The sequence below is a fragment of the Hippocampus bargibanti genome, linkage group LG03, assembly GCF_051943395.1.
Source record: "Hippocampus bargibanti isolate YZ-2025 linkage group LG03, ASM5194339v1, whole genome shotgun sequence".
NCBI classification, from domain to species: Eukaryota; Metazoa; Chordata; class Actinopteri; order Syngnathiformes; family Syngnathidae; genus Hippocampus; species Hippocampus bargibanti.
In genome coordinates, this window is record NC_142736.1 from 8,067,948 (window position 1) to 8,093,969 (window position 26,022).

Below are 26,022 nucleotides of genomic sequence, written 5' to 3' on the forward strand. Positions count from 1 at the left end.
TGTCTGTGTATTCATCCAATGTGCCCGTTGAACTTTCAAAGACGCTCCAATCAGTGCAGTCTAAGCATTGCTCCCAAACTCTGGAATTCTCTTCCACCCAACATCCGCAATATTGACTCCCTCCCTATTTTCAAGGCTCACCTCAAAACCCACTTGTTTAAAATTGCTTTCAATGTATAGTTCTATCTGCTATTTTATTATATATCATTTTACTTATGGTTTTATTGTTATGTGCTTTGTTTTATTGTTTTTATTGTAAAGTGTCCTTGGGTGTTTTGAAAGGCGCTTGAAATAAAATGTATTATTTATTATTATTATTCTTGTAGCGCTAACTTTGCTTCATCTGTCCATTTTTTAACTGTCTTGACTACCGGTTTTACACATTTGAGTTTCTGTTTGTATGTGGGAATTAAGTGGATTAAATAGTGGTCAGAAAGACCCAATGCTGCATGAGCAACAGACCGGTATGCACCTTTGAGTGCTGTGTAACAATGATCTAGAATGTTTTCTTCTGTGGTGAAACAGTCAATATGCTGCTTATATTTGGGAAGTTCACGGTTTAAACGTGTTTGATTAAAATCGCCCAAAATGATCAGGGGTGACTCGGGATATTTTAGTTCGAATTGGTTTACATGGTCCGCGAGCGTTTGTATACACGCGTTAGCATTAGCTTGTGGCGAGATGTACACGGTGACGAGAATAAAGGAAGCGAACTCACGTGGCGAGTAGAATGGCTTGCAATTGAGAGACAGCGATTCCAAGCCAGGGCTGCAGTGTGCGTCGAGCATCGTGACATCGGTGCACCATTCTTTGTTGATGTAGAAGCATAGTCCACCGCCTTTGGATTTCCCCGATTGCTCCGTGTCACGGTCGGCCCGAAGGAGACGGAATCCGGGTAGGTGTAGCGCGGAATCCGGGTGGCGGTCACTGAGCCAGGTCTCAGTGAAGCACAGCGCAGCAGAGCGGGCAAACGTTTTATTGGTCTTTGTGAGAAGCAGAAGTTCGTCCATCTTGGTTGGTAGCGAGCGTAGATTAGCGAGATGGATTGATGGGAGTGGCGTACGAAATCCACGCTGCCATAGCTTGACGAGCACGCCGGCTCGCTTCCCCCTCCTACGCCGACGTCTCAAAGCTTCGTACAGAGCTGCTACGCCGCTCGCGAGCAGTCCCGAAAAACCTTGTAGATTTTGGTGTGTCGGTGAAAATAGTCCAAGAGTGTATTTTATTTTTATTTTGTTATGCTTAGAATATCTTGTTTTCTATCCTTTCACTCCCACCCCAACCCCATCCCTCTTCAATTGCTGCTGTGGACTGCAAATTTCCCCATTGCGGGACGAATAAAGGTATTCTGATTCTGATTCTGATTCTGATTCTGATTCCCCAATGCTCAGTAACTCTTCCCTCGTGTAACTGAGTCGCGTAGGATCGCAAAAAACAAATGAAAATGAAACCAGGAACAATACGAGGGAGCGTGTGACCGAGGCTGACATTCGCGGCGCCATCTTGTATCTCATAATGAGAGCACTTGCTGACAGCCGCCTACTTGGTGAACATCTTGGACTCACTCCGTCCCCTCTCATTTTTCCGGAGGAGACCTCTCGATCTCAGGCGTATAGAAGTGAATCTGTCAACTTTAATGAGATTGTCTAGAACATTCACGTAATAAAAGGCCCTCGCTAAACATCAGCGAGCAGGCTCAGGATATTTAAAGTTTGCCTCTGCCGAGGTGAGCAGAATACGAATCAGAATCATCTATATTTGGCCAAGTGTGTGTAGACACACAAGGAATTTGTCTCTGATAGAACATGCTGCTCTAGTATCATCATGAAAAATATAATGACAAATAAGCATGCAAGGTAAGTGGTACCTCTCAGGAACAACTGTGCAAAGTATAAAGCAAAGCTAAATTGATCAGTGGTAGAATGAAGGGGTACAATGGAGGTAGCAGAGAGGAAGATGTTGAGGTTTTGCTTGGGAGTGACCAAGCTGGATAGGATCAGGAATGAGTAGATTAGAGGGATAATTTATCTTAGAGGCTTTGGAGAGAAAGTCAGAGAGGCCAGACTGAGATGGTTTGGACATGTCCAGAGGAGAGAGAGTGACTATATTAGGAGAAGGATGCTGAGCCTTGAACTGTCAAGAAAACCAAAGAGGAGGTTTATGTATGTTGTGAAAGAGGACATGAAGGTAGCTGGTGTCATCTCTGAGGATGTACAAAATCGGGTTAGATGGAGGACAGTTATTCGCTGCTGCAAACCTTGAAGGGAAAAGCCGAAAGGAAAAGAAAAAGAACATTTTGCTTTTTCGTGCCTCTTGTAGTGTTCAATGACATCTTGTGTGTATCCATGTACAAGGCTTTTATAACCATTGTTGCCTTGGTCATCTGACAAGCAAACTCCTGCAAAAAAATAGGACATTTACTCATAGTGTAACGTTCGGTGCTTGCGAGTTGCATGTTTGGGGGCTGGGCTAGTCGGGGAAGCATGACGTCACGGAGAGAAGGGAGGACCCGACCATGAGTAGTCCGCGAGAGAGCCGGAGAGAGCGCATGCATGACTACTTGTGAGTTGTGGCGTAACAACAACTGTTATGATTGTGCTAACTGCAACGTTTGCTTAATAAAAGCCTGACCAGCTGTGCCAGTGACTGTGCGCATGCTTTATCACACCGAGGGGCATTACATTGGTGTCAGAAGATCCGTATTCACCCATCGCTCGTCCAACTTTTGAGGGAAGATGTTCAGTGACGACGCTAGCCGGCGGAAGATAAAGGGGGAGGCCTTGGCATGCGGAATTGACGTGTCTGAGTCAAGTGGCAGAGAGCGCGGTAGTCTTTACGCTGGCAATCCGCACCAGAATGGGCATGAGCCCGCCATTACGACAAGTGCAGCCGTTGCCACGAGGAGCGATGAGAGCATTAATAGCGGCACCCTAGGTCTCGTGTGGCCCTCCATAAAGGTGCCGAAACTCTCCGGGAACGGAATTTGGGAGGCGTATCTGGCACAGTTCGAATTTGTGGCCCATGCATCGAACTGGCCGGAAAAGGTTAAGACGGTGCAGTTAGCGCTTTCACTGACTGAGGAGGCTACGTATTGTCTCCTGCTACTGGGCCCTGAGCAGAGACTTGATTACAGCGCGCTGGTGGGTGCTCTGCAGCGGTTCTTTGAGGAGTTCAATTTGTGAGACTTCTTGCGCTGCGAGTTCAAGCAGCATAATCGACATCCTGGTGAGCTGCTGCATTGTCTTGCCAATGCGATCGAGAGCCTAAGTCTTCACGCATATGCTGGGATGCCAGAGGACGTCCGAGATGAACTGATTTGTGACCAGTTCATCCAAGCTATCGGACCGGATGAACTGCGGCTGCACGTCCAGCTTGCCCACCCAGCGGCGCTCGGAGAAGCACTTGCCCTTGCGACAGAGAGGGAGATCGCCGTCAAGGGAGTACTGCAGTCAGCGGCCTGCCCCGCTTCGGCGATCTCGTTGTCGAAAGGTGAGTCGTGTCAGCCGGCGTGGGTGGAAGAGCTGGTGTGTGCGTTGAATATCCGGCCAGCACAACAGGAGGAAGGAAGTGGTCGAAGTCCACGCCCGCCTGCCTGCTGGGGGTATGGACAGCCAGGTCATCTGCTGCGGCGCTGCTTAAAGATGAAACGGTGAAGGGTCCCTGAAGGCCGGGCAGCGCAGACCCCTCCAGTGGTCAGCCGGGAACTGCGATCCACATGCGGAGCGATGACGGTGGGTTGGACAAATGTGGGGGACCCCAGTCATGTCTGTATGCAGATTGGAAACGTTTCCTGGGCAGTCTTGGTGGACAATTGGTCTTCAGTCACGATCGTGAGGCCTGACGTTGTTCCAGCATGAACCGTCTTAAAGTCTACACTGACGACAGTGACCGGTGAAACGGCCAAGATGAAGGGCAAAGGGACATTTGTTTTTGCCCCGGGGGGTTCTTCAACAGCCCACTCAGCTTGGGTAGGTGACGTGAGTGAACACTGTAATCTCGGACGGGACCTTTTAAAAGCCACAAAATGTGTGGTGGACTTGGGGGCTGGGGTGCTCACCCTGCCATGTGGTCAGCATGTCGAGCTGATCACGGCATCTTGACAGGGTACCCCAGGGGCGGCCATCCACACAACAGACCCTTCAGCAGTGCTGTCCGCTCTGCCCTGGATAGGGGATCGGGTAGAGGTCACTCGCCCGGTGATGGAATGCCCACCAGAGGGTACAATAACATCAAGAGAGTTAGAGATGCATGGAGAAGCGGCTGCTTCTGGGCCAACATGCTGCACCTTGGAGGCTGTGGACACTGCAGAGTGGGCTACAACGCAAGAAGAGGACCACCACATCAACCCGGTGGCAGTGTGACTGGCAGGAGGCCACCTTGAAAAGACATGATGGGACTCTGCTGCTCCCAAAGCCCTTTGGAGAAAGGTTGCTGTGTGTACTACAGCATGCTTGGAGAGGACCTGCTACTGGAGAAGAGAGATGGCAGGTGGTCGTGCCAAAAGCTCTGCGAGAGACGGTGCTGAGAGCATGTCATAGGGGCACTGGCTCAGGACACCTTGGCCATGCAAAGTCCCTCCGACGGCTGCGCCAAATGTTCTACTGGGGGCAGCATCGACACGACGTGGAGGACTTCTGCCGGCGCTGTAAGGAGTGTACGGCCGGCAAGAGACTTCAAGCCCAGTCGCACGCACCACTTCAGGCGTTTGGGAGACCTCCGGGCTGCTCAGAGGACCAGCCGGGGCTGGAGTTTTCCCGCAGATGGCGGGATCGGCTGCAGAAAGCCGGTGCGCGTCGAAAGCGAGATTGTGTTCTGTGGCGCGAGGGGTGGAACTTCCAGGCTGGGGATCCACCTTCCACCAGTCATGTCCCGGGTCAGCCAGCGCGCGGCAGAATTGACTCAGAACCAGGTCGACCGCAGAGACGGAAACAAGGGCCTCAACAGCTATGGCTGGAGGATTTTTTTGTTGACCCTTCGGGACGAGGGTTTCGTAAAGGGGAGGGTAGTGTAACGTCCGGTGATTGCGAGTTGCATGTTTGGGGGCTGGGCTAGTCGGGGAAGCATGACGTCACGGAGAGAAGGGAGGACCCGACAACGAGTAGTCCGCGAGAGCGCATGAATGACTGCGCGTGAGTTGTGGCGTAACAACAACTCCGGTATGATTGTGCTAACTGTAACATTTGCTTAATAAAAGCCTGACGAGCTGTGCCAGCGACTGTGCGCATCCTTTATCACGCCGAGGGGCATTACAATATTATAACGTATGTAACACTAAAATTTACAAATTATAAATATTTTTATCATCAATTTACAGCACCTTGTTAGCAACTCAAAATAAGCAGGATATATTAAAATCAAATAAGACATTAAGGCTTTTTCATTGCAATTATGCTTGATAGAGTGCCATAATTTTAAATACAGTCAATAAATACAGTCAAATATGTAAATTTCTCCACTGCGACACGAATAAAGGCAAATCCAATCCAATTCTGGAATGGATTATGGTTGAAAACTGAGGTATCTGTGTGCATTATTCATTTAAGTCAGGCGAGTTATAAAAATAACAATAAGCAAAATTATATCATACATACTTTCTTCTTGTCACGGTTTGCCAGGTGGTGATGGCCGGTGCGGATCCCAAAAAGCAGGCAGGAGGGAGCATGAGGTTGTGTTTGATAAATTGTATTAAAATAAAGTCAACAGGAATAAAATCTATAACATCAAAATCTTCTGAATGGAAAAAAATACAAACTATCAAAAGAAAACCAAGATTAAAAGTCCGCCAAGATTAAGCAAACACATGCACGGCACACAATGCTTACAATTGCATACAACAGCATACAATGATTTCAACAATTACCCGACACCGAATGGTCGTGCCGGGGGTCCTTTTGAGTGTCACTGATTTGACACGACCAGCACCTGTGCAGGTGCAGGCGGGGACGACAGTGCCACCCGTTGGTCGCCAACCAGATCATGACAGTACCCCCCCTTCAAGAGACTTCCAGAAGTCCCAACAGTCTCCCGAAAGTTCCAACTCGCCCGGAAACGATGGTGGAGACGGCAACCGTTGCCTCTCCAGCATATGATGGGTGGCGGCCTGAGGGGAACGGGACTAAGCCTGGGGTGGACGAAGAGGCGGCACGGCTCGTCGTGGGTGTGAGTGTGATCCCTCTCGCACGTTCACGCGACGACACATGGCACGGCGTGGACGTAGCACTGCCAAGCGCAGAGGGGCATTCCGGACGGCCGTATGGGAACAGGTCTCGGCCGGACGCCGACGTGGGCGCGAACTGCCCGGCACCGGGAAAACGAGACCAGTTCTGAGCCGCTCCGGGATCCAGCGGTGAATAGGGTCTCGGACTGACGTTGACGCGGACGTTGCACGGCTCGTCATGGATGCGACTCAATTCAACATGCACGACGACAGCGTGGCTGGATGTGGGCGTGCACTGCCAGACACCCAGTGTCACCCTGGACGGCCACCTGGAAGGAGGTCTCGACTGGAAGTTGACGTTACGGCTCGTCGAGTGATGCAATTAAAACTCGACGAGGCGTGGGCTAACGTGGACGTAGCATTGCCAGGCACATGGTGGAAATGAGACGGGTCCGTTGTTCCTGCGGGATCCGATGGTTTGTCGGGTAATTCTGTCACGTTTTGCAAGGTGGTGATGGCGGGTGCGGATCCCGAAAAGCAGGCAGGAGGGAGCAGGAGGTTGTGTTTGATACATTTTATGAAGATAAAGTCAGCAGGAACAAAATCTAAAACATCAAAATCACGTGAACAGAAAAAATACAAAGTATCAAAAGAAAACCAAGATTAAAAGTACGCCAAGGTTAAACAAATATATACACTGCACACAATGCATACAATTGCATACAATGCAAATAACATGCATCAACAGTGCATCAAACAACAATGACATTCAACAATTACCCGACACCGAATGGTCGTGCCGGGGGTCCTTTTGAGTGTCACTGATTGGAAATGACCAGCACCTGTGCAGGTGCAGGCGGGGCTGTTATTTTTATACCATGCACTATGTACAGTTCTTTTTCAAACATTTTTTTTCAGTCTTTTGACATTTTCTTTTGTACATGAAATACTTTGTTTTATATCTTTACCCCCTCCCCCCGGCCCTCACCCCTTTCAATTTTTCTGATGTAGATTGCAAATTTCCCCATTGTGGGACTATTGAAGGCTTTCTGATTCTGAATTACCGTAACTGTCTGTCAATCCAGAAAAACAACTTTCACCAAGTCATAGAGGTTGTCCGCAGCCAAGAAAGCAATGTTGTGCTCCGCCAGAAAATAATTTCCACAATTGTGACTTTGTGGGATGATGGCAGTGGAAATGAAATATACAGTGATACATTGGCTTACCAACTTAATTGGTTCCCAGACAAAATGTATAAAGTGAAAAAATGTATATTTAAAACATTGATTTCCCTTAGGAAACCATTAAATTGAGACGTCTGTGTAAGCTCTCAGTCGTACAGGAGTGGTCCGTCGATGAGAAGGTTTCTTCAGCCGTCATCTGTACAAATTTGAAGGTTTCGGACGTTTCGCCTAGAGTCCCTACTCTCAGGTTGGGGGGAGCAGAGAACCACTCCCTGTGGCCCCACTGATTATTCCTACATTCCTGATTAACGACTGGCCTATTTGCCCCACTCCCACCGGTATCACCTCATCAGCATTACGAATGTTGCCTAACCTGTTTTGCCTAAGCAGGCTATTGTATGAACGATCCAAATTGAACCTCACCTCACCAGACCGGTTTAATGAAGGATTTTGTTGTTTTATAAGAATCGCTTCATTTACCCCCCTTTCAAACCATCTATGTTCTTTCGCTAAGATTTTAACCTCATCGTCGTCAAATGAGTGGTTGCTAGCTTTTAGGTGCAAATGTACTGCCGATTGAGGCCCACTTGTATTATCCCTGCGATGTTGATAAAGTCTTTTTTTGAGAATTTGTTGAGTCTCCCCAGTGTACTGCTCTTTACAATTTTCATTCTCACAATGTATTGAATAAACTACATTACTTTGTTTTTCATTTGGTAGCCTATCTTTTGGATGCACTAATTTTTGCCTTAAAGTGTTTATCGGTTTGAAATAAGTAGGAATTTTATGTTGCCAAAAGACTCTGTAAGTTTTCAGAAACTCCTGCAATGTAAGGTACTGCCACTCCTCTCCTTTTTGTATCTTGAGCATTTTTGGTTTCATTCCCTATTCTTTCTTTCTGACATTTGTTGAATTGACCACTGAGGGTACCCACAGTTAGTGAGTGCTCTCCTGATATGTTTTGACTCCTTTTCTCGACCTTCAATGCTAGTTGGTATTAGTTTAGCCCTATGCTGGAGGGTTCTGATAACTCCTAGTTTGTGTTGTAAAGGGTGGTTAGAATCAAAAAGTAAGTATTGGGCTGGTGGGGTGAGGTTCAATTTGGATCGTTCATACAATAGCCTGCTTATGCAAAACAGGTTAGGCAACATTCGTAATGCTGATGAGGTGATACCGGTGGGAGTGGGGCAAATAGGCCAGTCGTTAGTCAGGAATGTAGGAATAATCAGTGGGGCCACAGGGAGTGGTCCTCTGCTCCCCCCAACCTGAGAGTAGGGACCTATCATAGCTGTGTCCGGCGCCGCCATGTCTGGACATTAGGGATATATAAATAGGGCCGATACGACCAGTCAGACTTTAGTTAGCTGACGAAGCCTCTTGGATAGGGGGCGCAACATCCGAAACCTTCAAATTTGTACAGATGACGGCTGAAGAAACCTCATTAAATTGAGCATAATCCATTCCCAGTTCCCCATAAAACATGTTTTTTCTACTTTCTAATTTTCTTATCCTTAAAACTACACCAAATATATCTTGTTTTATGGATAATAAATGTGCGATGGTATTGTAATTAAATAAATAAACTGTATTGTACAATAAAGTTGTTTTATTTACCTTTGTGATGGTTCTTGATGGCTTGAGAGAACGGAGTGGCCGGTTTCATCAGCATTAAACACTAGATGAAGAAAATAGCCTTCTTCTTCCACCATCTTGAGGAATGATTCCTTCTGAGCTTTGGCAGCTTTATCATAAGAACTGGCTGCCTCACCATAATGAACTTCCAGGTTGCCTCTTGACGATATCTGAGTGAAGCTGTCGTGCTTCCGCTGGGATAATTTTACCTAGTTTCTCATCAATTGTATTGTTTAGCTGGGTTGGTAGCTTTTTGCTTCAAGTGTACAGATGGCTTGTGCGGGTCATTTGTGGAGCCTGATTGATGGGATATTTTAACCTTGCAGTCTACACTCTGCCTTTGAACTATCAATACATTTGAAACAAGTCAAAATGTAACTGTTTTCTATCCATTTTCTCACTCTCTCTCTCTGTCGTCAGCCTATCTATTTATTATTTGCAGCTCTGTGTTTCTGTAACCCCCTCCCCTCACTGCTGCGTTCTTGACTAATCACGTGCGGCTTTAACCGAATACTCTGGGCGGGGAATAGAGGACAAAAACAAGTCGGCTGACATTTCCTTGTTAGGAGAACGGGCTCATTCGCGAACGACACACCACTCATTATGGTGCTCTGTGTGTATTCCAAAAAATAATTTGTATGCCATGATTAAATTCTTGCGAATTTAACTTTTGTAAACTGAAAGGTTTGTTAGCCAAGGCGTTCGTAAACCGAGGTATCACTGTACTTTGTTAATGGGCCATGTGAATTGCTTCTCCTCACATTCTCTACATGTATTGCAGTTTTAAATTGGCTCATGAAATCATAAAAGCCACTCGCACCAATTTTCACATCTTTCATGCCTTTCTTGCAAGATATGCAGAATAAAAATTGAAGACCTTTTAATTGATTGATTGATTGATTGATTGATTGATTGATTGATTGATTGATTGATTGATTGATTGGATTGGATTGGATTGGATTGGAACTGAATGAAACAAAATGAAAATGGAACTGTATAGTGCCACTTAGCAGTTTTTTTTTTTGACGATGATACTAGTGCAGCGTGTTCTACCGGAAACAAATTCCTTGTGTGTTCTACATACTTGGCAATAAAGATGATTCTGATTCTGATTCTGATTCTGAATTGCCTTTATTAGTCTCGCAGTGGAGAAATTTTCATTTCACAGCAGCAAAGTTATGAAAGGAATGAAAGTAGAAAAACAAAATACATGAGCTGCTGGAAAGGCAGCCACTCTCGTGGCGCCATCCTGAAGTCAAAAGAACAAAAAAAAAACTAAATAACAAATAACATGACAACACAAATACACAGAGTCATTCATTCTGAAGCACTTTCTGTACCCTTTGTTACACAGAGCAGTTCCACATGAAGGAGGAGAGGATCAAAGTGTCTCTTCACCAGCGTATCAGGGACATCATGGTGGAATGTGCACGTCGACTACAAGCTAAATGTTGAAAGCAAACACGCAGCTGTAGCATCCATTGACGAAGAGATTGTCTCACATCTCCTGTCCCACATAAATCCACGTTAATTCCAAGCCGCGACAGTTCCACATACGCATCGGCGCTCCTTCTTATCGTGGGCTCCTCAAGCCATGTATCCATCCAGCCGCAGATTGTCCAACAGCACCGACCTCCGCTGAACAAAGCGGGGCTGTGAAGATGCTGCCCATTACAGGCTCAAAAAAGCACAATGGCCCCTGTGGTGTCCAGCGATGACTGTCGAATCGCACCAACATTCCACCCATTCAAAAACAGTACTGGCATATTCATGCTGCCGAAAAGGCGCAACCGCTCAGCACAGTCTCCTCCTTGATGAATGTCGTGGTCAAAAATGCTGAAAAACAATCCGTATCCATTCCGCACGCCACACAACAACACAAAGTGACAAAAGAAAACACAAAACAATACAAAAACAAAACAAAAAAAAGCAAGGCTCATGAGAGCACTTGCTGACGGCTGCCTACTCGGGCGCCATCTTGGACTCCTAGATATTCATCTTGAAGTGATTCCCATTCTTTTTGATAACATAATCCTTGAATTCTTTGATTATTACGAGGTGGTCCCTCCACGCTTGCTTCCACGATTTTTACTGCTGTTTCTTCAATTGCAACACGAGCAAACATGAGCTAACACAAGCGGCATTGCAGAGAGCTTCCCATGCATGGGCACGTTATGCTTTTATCAATCATACCCTACAGGGCAATAAAAAACAGAGACATGATTGAGTATCACTTTTGCTGGTTTGCCGTGACAATATGTAAATTTCTCCACTGTGAGACGAATAAAGACAAATCCAATTCAATCCAATAGTAGCGATCAGCGGCAGCATGGTCAATGGCTACCAGTCATTGAGACAAACTGGATTTCAGCTGAAATGTATTTGTATCTGTGACAGGTTGTAAATTATCGTATTTCCTATTTTGGTTACATTCGCGTAGTTCTATTGGTTTACAAATGATATATATATCGAAAATGTTTATTTAAACATGGAACGCCTGCTTCGGTTCGTGTTTCGTGTCGGACCGATTTAGATCGTTGGACCGGAAATTGTTGTGCGCGTACGTTTGCATTAGATCGGGGCATTCGAAGTAAACCACTGTTGAGTCAAGACGTATCACATTGCTTGTCTTGTGGTTTTTTCCTGGATCCCACAACACCGTATCTCCCTTACTATAGTGGAGAGCGCAACATTTTGGAGGCACCGCTGGGATATTTGCGTTCGAGTGTTGTCTACTCGCCGTGGGTAGAAGCTCGCGCCGAATATCCCCAATCAACCCAGTCGGAGTGGCGTCGCCGTTTACTGGTTTGTTTCTACATGTGCTCTAGTTGCATCTCTGTGCGTATAGCCCCCAATAGAGGGCACTGGAAGACTTTGAAGTGAATCCGGCCAGCTGAACTGCGTCTACCCTCTCGAAAATGGCGTTAGAGGAATTACAGTTGGACATCAAAGGCAAGTTATTTGGACTGAATTTTCAACAGTTGTCAGAGTTATGTGCTGAAATCCAAATATCTGGACTGGAAAGAGAGCAACTTACAGGAAAGACTCGAGGCCAACTAATTAATATTGTGTCAACCTACATTGAAAGAGCTGAATTAGAGCTAGAAGATGAAGGAATGTCAGATTTGCTACGTGTAAAGGACTTGATTGAAAGTATAAAAGATTTTGAACTAGGAATAGCCAAACCAAGTGAAAAAGGTCGGGATGCAGTGCGAAAGAGAAGCATAGTGCCCCCAGACACTGCCCCCTGGCGCAAAGATTTCAAAATATCTGGACAAATAGGAAATACGATAATTTACAACCTGTCACATACTCCCCCTCAAAATAGATGTTGTCCCCAACATATGTACTAGTAAATGTAAGTAAGTTCAATGACAATCAACTGGGGAATGAACTGCCGGGGACAGAGCCGGGAGCTGCGGAAGTTGACCAACCTCAGGAGGGCAACATTGGTCCGGAAAATGATGCACCTGTGACGGTGTGTCCCCCTTTTCCCCAGCCAACCCCCAGTAATCCTGATATTGGGGGAAATCAACGGCCACGACGAGAACACAGGAGACCCAAGGTATTCACGTATGATCGCCTTGGTTCGCCATCTTGTTACAATGTAGGGACAGTACCATATCATGGTGAACAGACAATGCCTTGGATGTATGGCGCACACCCCTATCATGCCACGAAATACTACAGAAATGGTTAATCGACACTTCGGTTTAATAGAACAGTGAGATGGAAACAAGAAGACCCCGATGAGCCCTGTATAAGTAAAACGGAATGTATGAAAAGAGTTCCAGTCTGTGAATTGTTGATTGTTATAATGTAAACAGAATGTATGAAAAGAGTTCCAGTCTGTAAACTGTTCATTATTATAGTTCATATTTGGATGCAGTTCATAATACCGTGCGTCATTGTTTTGGGCACGTCGTCCAGCGTATTTATGTTATGTAACATATCATCGTTTCACAATAAAAACAACTATATTTCTTCCCTTATAAAAGGTGTAGTACGGTGTACATTATTTGAAATGATAAAAACAAAAATATGGGGAAAATGTATATGTTGACAGGTATGAAAGGTATGATATTTTCAAGATGGCACTCGAGTAGGCGAGTGCTCACATGAGCCTTGCTTTTTTTGTTGTTTTTGTCTTGTTTTGTGTTTTATTTTGTCACTTTGTTTTGTTGTGCATTGTGTGGAACGGATACGGATTGTTTTTCAGCATTTTTGGATTTTATATATATATACAGTAAAGTCTCGTTATATCGATATCGGATATATCGATAGTCCCGGTTATATCGATACTATTTCTATGCACGCACGGAGAAAATTACATGCAAACAGGGTCGGATATATCGATAGCCCCAGTTATAGCGATATTTTTTCGGACTCCCTTGAATATCGATATAACGAGACTTTACTGTATATATATATATATATATATATATATATATATATATATATATATATATATATATATATATATATATATAAGATTGGATTGAATTGGATTGGATTAGCCTTTATTAGTCTCGCAGTGGAGAAATTTACATTTCACAGCAGCGAAGTTATGAAAGAAATGAAAGTAGAAAAGCAAAACACAGGAGCTGCTGGAAAGGCAGCCACTCTCGCGGCGCCGTCTTGAAGTTAAAAGAACAAAAAAAACCTAAATAACAAATAACTTGACAATACAAAGACACAGAGAGACATTCATTCTTAAGCACTTTCTGTACCATCCTTGCGACACAAAGCAGCTCCTGACGAAAGAGGAGAGGACCAAAGCGTCTCCTCACCAGTGGATCAGGGACATCATGGTGGAATGTGCACATCGACTACAAGCTAAACGTTGAAAGCAAACACGCAGCTGTAGCATCCATTGATGAAAAGAGATTGTCTTACATCTCCTGTCCCCCATAAATCAGCTTCAATTCCATGCCGCGACAATTCCACATACGCATCGGTGCTCTGCATTAGCCACTTGTCATGCAGCTCTGCTGTTGCAACAATGATATCATTGCTGAGTCATCAAAACAGAAACTGTGAAAATGTGAAATGTCTTTGTTTTTGTGTTGAAAGCAAACACGCAGCAAACACTCTTTATTGGCGAGCTAGCCAGGAGTCGGGGAAGTTTGAGGGAGACGGCGGAAATCTGGTCTCTTTCCATTCGGAGAGTTGATTGGGCTGAGGAGGGGTAGAGAAAAAAATTCTCCTGGTCTGTCTTGCTCCAATCGCAAAGCTTAGACCAAAGAGAATGGTGTGTAGTGGTGGTCTTAAGGAGTTTGATGGTTCTCTTTATTTGTAAGTAGGTTCGTTGTCAGATCTCCCAGGCAGGTGACGCGCAGAGCTTGATCGTGGCGTGGAGTCGAGCAAATCGCGCTGTGAAACTCCGTGCGATGTTGAGCAGGTCTCTGCGAGCTGTGTGTCTGTCTGGGTCTGAGTCCGAGATGAATCTGATTCTCTCTGTCCCACGAAAGCTGCTTTTATACCATTTTCAAGCGTGTGATATGCGTCAGGGTGAGACGATCAAGGAATTGAAAGACATTAAAGCTGCGGTGCGCACCGGTGACGCCACAGGAAACAACAAAAAAAGCAAGGCTCATCAGAACGAGACTTTACTGTATATATATATATATATATATATATATATATACAGTAAAGTCTCGTTATATCGATATCGTTTATATTGATAATACTGCTTATTACGACACTGTTTTCATTTCTAGTCTTTTTATTTATAATTAGTTCCGTTTAGTACGATTCGTGGTTTTTACGATAATCCGGTTACTACGGTGCTCTTTTTCATCTACCGCCGGCTATTTTGCTATGTTTATATCGATACACGCCATCGGTGCGTCATCGGCCTCGCCATTGGTCGACTTGGTCACGTGAGTTTGTTACGTGACCAGCTCCCGTGTAGCAGAGCCATTTCCATTTTCAGACGCTCGCTCGTGTGTAGCAGACGAGATTGAGGTGTTTGTGTTAAAAGATAAAAATGGGAAGCAGAAGAAGATTGATGACTTTTTAAAATTGCATACATAATACAGCAAGATGTAAGCGTTGCAGTTTCCCTTTTGTGTTATGTACATGCCCACTGTACTGTATATGAATGCAATCGTTTTTTGCAACAATGTTTCTTGTTTTGTCTGCTGAAGCGTGATTTTGAAAATTACCATACATTCCATACTGTGTATTAAAGGACAACCGATGTCACTTTTTATTCAAATGCAAAACACCAATAAAAATGACTTCACGCCAAGACGTCTTGCATTGCTTGTGAATCCAAACAATGGCTTCAGATTCGGATAATATGCTTTCTTGTTACACATCCAGTTATGAATATGATTCAAATACACTGTAGAGGAAAGCACTGAAGAGGAAAGCATGCATGTTTGCAATCGATTAAAGAATTTTATGTGCCATTTTGAGGCAACATTCGGGGAACATCTCACTCAAAAATAAAAAAGAGGCACAAAATGGCGAGCTCATGGCTAGCTCCGTTTCTTATATTGCGCTTGGATGCCCTCTTTTGGCGACTTTTGTTAATGCAGTTCGGCGCAGGACGGATATATCGACAGTACGGTTATATCGATTTTTTTTTGTAAATCCCGAGAATGTCGATATAACGACACTTTACTATATATATATATATAAACCTAGGGACAATTTGGGGTGGTCAATCTGCCTGCCATCCATATTTTATATATATATATATATATATATATATATATATATATATATATATATATATATCTAAAATTGTACTTGAAGTATTGTTATTTTGTTTTTGCTGTCTTCTATTGCTGTAATTTTTCATGTTGAATAGGTTGTATTAGACAGAGACTATGGAATGGAATGGATTTACCTTTATTAGTCTCGCAGTGGAGATACAGTGGGGCCTTAACTTACGACCTTAATAGGTTCCCAGACAGAGTGTGTCAGGTGAAAAGTGTGTATGCCAAAAATTAATTTCCTATAGGAAACGATTAAAATGAGAATAATCCGTTCCCAGGTCTCCATAAAATATAATTTTCCACTAAACACAATATACCTATAATAATATAGAAATACACACAATATACCTTATTCTATGTATAATAAATGCACTATTGTATTGTAATGAAAGAAATACACTGCACTGTATAATAAAGTCACTTTATTTACATTTATGATGGTCGTTGATGGCTCTTAATTGACACCTGTTGCTTTCTGACTTGTAAGGTCTTTCGAAACTGAGGCACCACATTATCATTCATCATTTTGATGATTCTCATAGCCACAATCTTTTCTATATGGAACTGTTCAATAAAAGCCAGCACATCATTCCACTTAGCCAACATTGCCTTGATGCTCTCACTTGATGCTGCAGCATCTCCTCCTCCTCGCCCTCAGATTACAACTCCTGAATGGCTTGCTACTGCTTGTCCTCTTGAAGGCAAATCAAATCCTCTTGTGCAAATCCAAATCCTTAAAAAGCTTTGTTGCGAAGGATGGTAGCAATGGTGGACTTAGCATATCGGTACCTGGCCGCTAAATCAGACAAACGCACACCTCGTTCCTGTTTCTCAATGATCTCTTTCTTCTCCTCGACTGTAATTTTGTTTTGTGTCTTCTTCGACTGAACACGAGCCTGTGGTGGGGTCTTTTTCGGTCCCATAACAGCAAAAATATTCGTAAAAAAACGTTGAAGACGATCGACGTGCGCATTCAGATAAAGGGGGTGTGGAAAGGTAGGCTGGCTGGGACACCATTCGGTCGTGTGCTTTGGTGTTGTTCCGCCCAAGATTGCTCCGCCAGCCGTGGTGGGGCGGCGCTCCATGTGTATCCGGAAAAGTAGTGCTTATGCCAAGGTTTATTTTTCATAAATTTACCATTCGTAAACCGAAAAATTCGTCAGGCAAGGTGTTCGGAAACCAAGTCCCCACTGTATCTACCATATTAATTTCCTAGGGTAGAATTGTGATGAATAGTTAGCAGAACCTCTCAGTCCAGATGTTTAGAGTTTGATGTCCTGTGGCCATGTGTGGAGTTCACCCCATTTTTTTTACTGGGACGTCTGATTTCCTCCCACATTCCCAAAACACCTTAAATTCTCCTTCGATGTGATTGTGAGCATGCCGTAAATAGTTGTTTCATTAGCAGGTAACCAGTTCAAAGTCTACTCATCTACAGACAATTACTTTTTTGAAGCTGACCACAGTCCATTGGAATGGACGAAAAGCTACAGTTTGAAAACAAAATAGGAGATAACTGCTAAGTGTTTACCACTCTGTTTTTACTGTGCACATTACAAATGATCTTAATTTCAATATTCATTCTTTTTTTTCTTCTAGGCTCTCTGTTGCACTTCATTGAATTGCACCTGTGACAAATTTCAGCCATGGAAGCTGAAACGTCGGCAATGTGAAAACTGCAATCATAGCTGGGTTGCACATGGTAAGAACAGACATTTTTCTTCTAGGCCAGGGGTGGCCAACCAGACAAAGACAGAGCCACATTTTTTACTCTGGTACTGCAAAGAGCCACATCATAAACATGGGCACACATGAACACCCCATTGCCCCATCCCTCACACACGCAGACCTCTGCTCAGCCAGATTTATTATAAATATCACATTTTAAATACAAATTATATATCGGAAATTGACTCATAGAGTACTAAAACCACAGGAACATTTCCAACAAAGAACACTGTCTTACACATACAAACTCAGTTCAACCAAGTCCACTAACAAAAATATAATAATTTACAATAGCGTGCATGTTGCTTCGTGGGACTTCTGGCATTCATTGTCTCGAACCATCCTCATTAAATCTGGCTTGCATTCTGTTGTTGCTACTCGAAGCAATTCTTTTACATGAGTGTCAGTCCGAACGGATTGATGCTTTGATTTCATATGTTTCAGGGTAGAAAACACAGACTTGCAGACGTATGTTGACCCAAACATTGACAGTATTTTAAGCGCAGCCGGTTTGACATTGGGGTATTTTTCCATTGGCACACTTTTCCAGAACGCAATGGTCCCTTCCTTTAAAGCAGGTTTCAGTTGGTCTTCCTTACAAAGATCGATCATCTCCAACTCAGCTTCATCTGTGAAACCATCATTGTTTCTTTCACATCTATGCCACGGGTTGTCTTTTAATGGCACAATAGCAAGGAGTTCTTCTTTGATCACACAATCATTTTTCACAGACCGTGCAAATATTGCCAACTGATGCTTGTCTTGTATGTCACAACTTTCATCCAATGCGACACTAAAATACTCACACGCTTGAAGGTCTGAGTGCAGCGGTGATTCAATAGCCGTGCTAATGTCTGATATTCTGCGTTCAACAGTATGGCGCGACAGTTAGACACCTGCCACCATTCGTTTTAGTTTGTAGTTTTCAGGAGACAAGATTTCAACAGTGTCACTGAGGCATTTCTTAATAAACTCCCCTTCGTTGTATGGCTTGTGCTTGCAAAGTTCAGTCCCTTTGGGAAATTCCTGGTCGATGTTCGCGTGGAGTGAGCTGAAGTGGCGCTGAAGATTTGAGGCTTTGAAATGCGCTAATGACGGCTGACAGATAAGGCAGAATGGCTTGCCTTTACGCTCAACAAAGAGTATAGTCTCCCACTCTGTTAAAAACGTCCTGTGTTCGTCTTCATATTTTCGTTTAGCTATGCATTTTTTCCCTGTCATTTTGAGAGCGAACGTGACACAAATTGTCGTAAATAATTTGTGTCAAGTCTGACTGGTTGGCAACCCCTGGTTTACGCCATAAATGATTTATTTTCATCCCACATTCATGCGTGTTGACGTCACATGGTCAGCTTGATACTGTATTTTCACGACTATAAGGTGCACTTAAAAGTCTTCACGACTATCAGGTGCACTTAAAAGTCATACATTTTCTCCAAAATCCGAAGCACGCGCAATGGTCGTGATATTACGGTACATAGGGGATGAATGGCAGCACCAGCGCCAGCACCAAACATTTTTTACGCTTGTCATGTGGACGCCCCTGAAGAGCCGCATGAAATCAGCCAAAGAGCCGCATGCGGCTCGGGAGCCGCGGGTTGGCCAGGCCTGGTCTAGGCCAAGGTATAGTGAAGAAAATGAGTATTTGAACATCCTGCTACTTTGCTATTTCTCCCACTTAGAAATCACTGAGAGGTCTGAAATTTTTATTTGTGTGATATAACTGCAAATAAGTATTTGAGCACCTGAGAAAATGAATGTTAATATTTGGTACAGTAGTAGCCTTTGTTTGCTATTACATTGGTCAAACATTTCCTATAGTTTTTCAACAGGTTTGCACACACTGCAAGAGGGATAATGGCTCACTCCTTGACCCCGTTTCTGGGCCGTGACTGAGAAACACGGATTTTGAGCTCCCTCCAAAGATTTTTGATTGGGTTCAGGTCTGGAGACCTGCTGGGCCATGCTAGAACCTCGATATGCTTCTTACGGAGCCACTCCTTTGTTTTCCTAACTGTGTGCTTCAGGTCATTGTCGTGTTGGAATCCAGCCACGACCCAACTTCAGTGCTCTGCCTGAGGGAAGGAGGTTGTTCCCCAAAATCTCACAATACATGGCCCCAGTCATTCTCTCTGACTGCAGTGCACTCGTCCTGTCCCATGTGCAGTAAAACACCACCAAAGCATGATGCTACCACCCCCATGCTTCACAGTCGGGATGGTGTTCTTCGGATTGTACTCTTCATTCTACTTCCTCTAAACACGCTTCGTGGAATTATGACCAAAAAGTTCAATGTATGTCTCACCTGACCACAAAACCTTCTCCCTTGACTCCTATGTATCATCCAAATGTTCATATGCAAACTTTAGATGGGCATTGACATGTCGTTTAAGCAGGGGAACCTTTCGTGCCATGCATGGTTTCAAATCATGGCGTCTTAGTCAATGTATTACCTACAGTAACCTTGGAAACGGTGCTCCCAACTCTTTTCGTGTCATTGATCAACTCTTGTCATGTAGTTCCTGGCTGATTCTTCACCTTTCTTAGAATCATTGAGACCCCACAAGGTGATCTCTTGCATGGGGCTCCACTCCGATTGAGATTGACCGTCGTGTTTAGCTTCTTGCATTTTCAAATGATTGCTCCAACAGTGGACCTTTTTTCACCGAGCTGCTTGGCAATTGCTCTGTCGCCCTTTGTCGCCTTGTGGAGGTGTACAATTTTGTCTCTGGTGTCTTTGGACAGCTCTTTGGTTTTCGCAATGTAACAAGTGTGACAAGTGTCTTTATAGAGCTAACGACCTCAAACAGGCGCATCTGATTCAGTATAATGCATGGAGTGCGGGTGAACTTCTAATGGGCGGACTAACAGGCCTTTCACGGTCAAATTCTAGATGATACACAGGTGTTCAAATACTCTTTTGCAGCTTTATCACACAAATAAATTGACAAAAAATCATGCATTGTGATTTGTGGATTTTTCTTTTTAGTTTATCTATCTCACAGTGGACATGCATCTACGATGAAAATTTCAGACCCCTCCATGATTTCTAAGTGGGCGAAATAGCAAAATAGCAGGGTGTTGAGATCATTGTTTCCTTCACTGTATATTCACTCATGCAATTGTCTTTGTTCTTATACAATACAATACATCTTGATTTATATACTGTAGTTTTATATTAATAATATTATATAAATAGCTATGAAATAGGATGGCGGGCCACACTTATTTTTTAGTTTTTCACCAGTCATAAACAAAGGGTTAAATGCTTGAGGTGTGGAAGATGTAACATGATTTCTTTTAGTAAAAATAAAGGGATATTGTGATGTCATGAGAGGCTAGCTCTCAGCGGGACAGGACAAGGAGTGCAATGGGCGACAGCTTTGAATGCAAACAGAGATTTTAATAAAGGTTTTCAGGGGAAATTCACAAGGGGAAAAAAGGCAAGAATAGTGTCCCTTCCAATTCTTAAATCATAATAAAGTCTCTTCTGAGGTGAAATTGAAGATGGGGTTCTTTTCCATGTGTTTCTAGGCCTCATCCCTCTTGAGGTACTTCCTCGGTAGCCTAGCCACCATCAGCAAGGTTTCAGATCCGGTGTTCCGTTCTATGGTCCCAACTGGCGACGAGTTCCATGCAGCGATCAGTTTCTCAGTGTCTATCCACAGAAGACAACAATGGACCGGCCACTCACTCATAGGCTCTCTGGCCTTAAAGCCTTGCATGCCAATCAAGCCGTGATCAGGCACAGGTGTGGGGTGTATTGCTGCCTTCTACCAGATGGGGCCAAAAGTCTCTCTGGGTGGAGCCATGTTAGGGGAATATATTTCCCCTCCAGGACACAGCCTCTCGTGACATCACAATATTTGTAACAAAAAAGGAGTATTTGTAACATGGAATGTTCACAAATCAAGGTAATATTTCCCATTTAAATTTATTGTACTGTAATAAGTGTATTTTCACACCCCTTAACCACACATTAAAGTCTTACACTTTATCCAAAATAGTCAGGTCACCTGAAAATGCCTTGTGTATGCACCAAGTATGCACCAAATAAGGAATGTGTCAACCCAAATAAGGAGTCATTTATGACCCGTGGGACTTTAGTGGTAGCAAAGGCAAAAATTTCGGTGAGTTCGGTGAGGCCATGGAAGCCTGCTTCCGGACGAGGAAATTCTGTTCCACCATCCAGCGTCTCAGGAGGGGAAATTCTGTGATTGAAGTCACCGATGTGGTTAAAAAGCTCCTCAACGGCAAGGCCCTTGGGTTGCATGAGAAACACCCAGAGTTCTTCAAGGCGTCGGGATCAGGGGTCGGGAGCCTTTTTTGACTAAGAGAGCCATAAAAGTAAAATATTTTAAAATGTTACTCAGTGAGCCATGCACTCACACACGCACGCACACACACACACACACGCAAACACGCACGCACATCACGCATGGTATTGTTTCATTGCAAATTAGAATCACGCCAGAACCTTTTATCTCCACAAAGGCCAATCCTGCCGTCCATTCAACCTGAAGTGTACGATACTCTTTTTTTTTAGTTGTCAGTCTTATTTAAAACGGAGTGTTTACCTGTTCCAACATCAACGGCCACCTAGGTCAGTATCATCCAATCAAAATTGCGCTTTCCACCAACTGCAGCCCAAACAGGAAATGAACAGCGAAAAAGCGAGAATATGTATTTAGTTTTAGCTGCGAGCCAGATGCAATCATCAAAAAAGCCATATATGGCTCGCGAGACATAGGTTCCCGATCCCTGCTCTAGATGTTGGGGCTGTCTTGGTTGACATGTCTCTGCAACATCGTGTGGTCATCGGGGAGATTGGCAGACCGGGGTGCTGGTCCCCATTTTAAAAAAGAGTAACCACCACCCCTTTTTTAAAAGGGGGACCACTACCCCGGGGAGACCGGAGGGGGTGTCCCAACTACTGAGGGATCACATTCCCCAGCCTAAGGTCTATTCAGCGATTCTGAAGCGGAGGGTCAATCAGGAAGTCGAACCTCAGATTGAGGAAGAGCTGTGGAACAGTGGACCAGCTCTACACCCTGAGTAGGATCCTCGAGGGTGCATGGGAGTTCGCCCAACCGGTCTACATGTGCTTGAAGAAGGCGTTTTACTGTGTCCCATGCTGAGTTATGTTGGGGGAGGTTCGCATATGTGGTACAGAAACCCCTGACACGGTCCATTCGGTCACTATATTATTGATGACAGAGCTTGGTTCGCATTGCCAGCAGTAAGTCGGAAGCGTTTCCAGTGAGGATTGGGCTCCACCAAGGCTGCTTCATAATCTTTATGGACAGAATTTCTTGGCGCAGCCGACGCGTTTAAGAGGTCCGTTTTCGTGGTGTCAGTATAGCATCTCTGCTTTTTGAAGATGATGTGGTAATTTTGGGGCCCTCAAGTGGGGCTATCTAACTTTCACTGGAGCATTTCGCACCAGAGTGTGAAGCGGTTGTGATGAGAATCAGTACCTCCAAATCTGAGACAATGGCTCTGAGTTGAAAAAGGGTGGAGTTCCCTCTCCAGGTCAGGGGCGAAATCTTGTCCCAAGTGCCGGAGTTTAAAGGACAACCAACGTTACTTTTTTGTTTCCTAACTGACATCAGAAACATTTTATAGCATCTAAAATACCCAAAACACTGTCAGGATCTTGTTAGCGACCAACGGGTGGTGCTGTCGGCCCCGCCTGCACCTGCACAGGTGCTGGTCGTCCCGATCAGTGGCGGACTGCCACGTTCGGATTGGCGACCAACGTGTAGCGACGTCAGCCCTGCCTGGAGCCTCGCAGGTGCTGGTCTTTTTAATCAGTGACACTTAAAAGGACTCCCGGCACGACCATCCGGTGTCGGTTCATTGTTTGTTGCATGCTTTGTATGCATTGTGTATGCATTGTATGCTGTGCATGTGTTTGTTTAACCTTGGCGGACTTTTACACTTGATTTTCCTTTGATACTTTATTTTTTTCTGTTCAGATGATTTTGATGTTTTACATTTTGTTCCTGCTGACCTTTATTTTAATACAATTTGTCAAACACAACCTCCTGCTCCCTCCTGCCTGCTTTTTGGGATCCGCACCCGCCATCACCACCTTGCAAAACGTGACAGAATGAACCGACCAACCATCGGATCCCGCAGGTACAACGGACCCGTCTCATTTCCACTCTGTGCCTGGCAATGCTACGTCCACGTTAGCCCACGCCTCGTCGAGTTTGAATTGCATCACTAGAGGAGCCGTAACGTCCACGTCAACGTCCGTCCGAGACCTCCTTCCAGGTGGCCGTCCAGGGTGACACTGGGTGTCTGGCAGTGCACACCCACGTCCAGCCACGCTGTCGTCGTGCATGATGAATTGAGTCGCATCCACGACGAGCCGTGCAAAGTCCGCGTCAATGTCAGTCCGAGACCCCACTCACCGCTGGATCCCGGAGCGGCTCTGGACTGGTCTCGTTTCCCCGGTGCTGGGCAGTTCACGCCTACGTCGGCGTCCGGCCGAGACCTGGTCCCATACGGCCATCCGGGGTGCAACTCTGCGCCTACCAGTTCGACGTCCGCGTTGAGCCATGCGTCGTCGCATGAACGTGTGAGAGAAATCGCACTCACGCCCACGACGATCCGTGTCGCATCTTCGTCCACCCCAGGCCGAGTCTCGTTCCCATCAGGCCGCCGCCCGTCGTATGCTGGAGAGGCAGCGGTGGCCGACCTTTTGGGAGACTGTTGGGACTTCTGGAAGCAGCCCCTTGAAGGGGGGGTACTGTCATGATCTGGTTGGCGACCAACGGGGCGGCGCTGTCAGCCCCGCCTGCACCTGCACAGGTGCTGGTCATCCCAATCAGTGGCGAACTGCCACGTTCGGATTGGCGACCAACGGGTAGCGACGTCAGCCCTGCCTACAGCCTTGCAGGTGCTGGTCATTTTAATCAGTGACACTTAAAAGGACCCGGCACGACCAGCCGGTGTCAGTTCATTGTTTGTTGCATACTTTGTCTGCAATTGCATGCATTGTATGCTGTGCATGTGTTTGTTTAACCTTGGTTAAACAAGTTTACACTTGGTTTTCTTTTGATACTTTGTATTTTTTTCTGTTCAGATGATTTTGATGTTTTACATTTTGTTCCTGCTGACTTTATTTTAATACAATTTGTCAAACACAACCTTCTGCTCACTCCTGCCTGCTTTTTGGGATCCGCACCCGCCATCACCACCTAGCAAAAACGTGACAGACACGCAGTATGATATTTTTATTCAAATGCAAAACATCAATAAAAATGACTTAAAGTGTCCAAAATCTGCAAACAAATTGAGCTGCGAATTGGGCATTTTCAGAAAGTCCCGCCCCCAGTTCGTGACGTCACGCCAAGACGTCTTGCATTGCTGGAGAATCAAAACAATAGCTATCAGCCCGTTTCTACAGGCTGATAAATTCCTTGCTTGGACGCCCTCTTCTGGCTCTTTCTGGTGCAACACGAGGTTTTCAGACCAAACAAGCATTGACGTGATGGAAGGACTGCTACAACGTGTCCTATTTTTCAGTCAGGGGCGTTCCTTCAGTGACGTCACGTACGGACTCGTCACCAACTCAAAAACAAGACTTCCGGAATATTCAACACGAGTCTTAAAACGTAAAATAAAGCTATATGCGGTGGAATCTTTGTAAAATACGCTCATTAGAAGTTATTTGAAGCCATTTTACAAATTAGGGACACAACTTGTCCGGAGACGTCGGCTGTCCTTTATGTATATTGGAGTCTTCTTCATTCCTTGTGTGTTCTACAAACTTGGCAATAATTGATTCTGATTCTGATGTATGAGGGTAGGTAGGAACAAGAGATCGACAGGCGGTTGGTGCGGCGTCTGCTGTGATCCAGACTTTGCCGATCTTTCATGGTGAACAAAAAGCTGAGCCATAAAGCAAAGCTCTCAATTTACCAGTCGATCTATGTCCCAACCCTCATTTATGGTCACAAGCTTTTGTTCGTGACCGAAAAATTGAGATCCAGATACAGGCGGCCAAAATCAGTTTTTACCGTAGGGTGTCTGGGCTCTTCCTTAGTGATTAGAGATAAAGTTAGAAGCTCGGTCATCAGGGAGAGGCTCAGAGTGGAGCAGCTTCTCCTCCACATAGAGAGGAGACAGATGAGGTGTCTCAGGCATCTGTTTATCATTGTCCTGTTTCATCACCTCCCGTATTGATTATTGCAATTCACTTCTCCTTGGTGTCCCTCACAAATTTCTCCACCAACTACAACTAGTCCAGAATTCCACAGCCTGGATCTTCCCCAAAACTCCCTCCTTTCACCACATTACCCCCGTCCTCCAACAGCTCCACTGGCTCCCGGTCAAACTTAAAAATAACTTCAAAATACTTCTTTATATTTATTTCTATGTAAATCAATCCATAACCTTGCCCCCTTACCTATCTAACCTTCTTCATCTTTCTGTTACTTCTTGTTGATTCATATCCTCATACTAACTCCACCTTTGCACGATGGGGCATAGGGCTATCTGCCGCTCTGCCCCCAAACTCTGGAACTCCCTTTCCCTCAACATCCGTAATATTGATTCTTTTCCCACCTTCAAATCCCATCTT

The 26,022-nt window shown here is 44.8% G+C and overlaps 1 protein-coding gene across 1 annotated transcript in view; it reads left to right on the forward strand.

Moving 5' to 3' along the window:
- The window catches only part of LOC148900215 (zinc finger protein basonuclin-1-like), an 81,233-nt gene that overhangs the window by 18,676 nt on the left and 36,535 nt on the right, over positions 1-26,022 (forward strand). Inside the window, 1 exon segment of the mRNA XM_088993030.1 lies at positions 17,301-17,403. Within this exon segment, the coding sequence (XP_088849156.1) occupies positions 17,301-17,403 (103 nt within the window).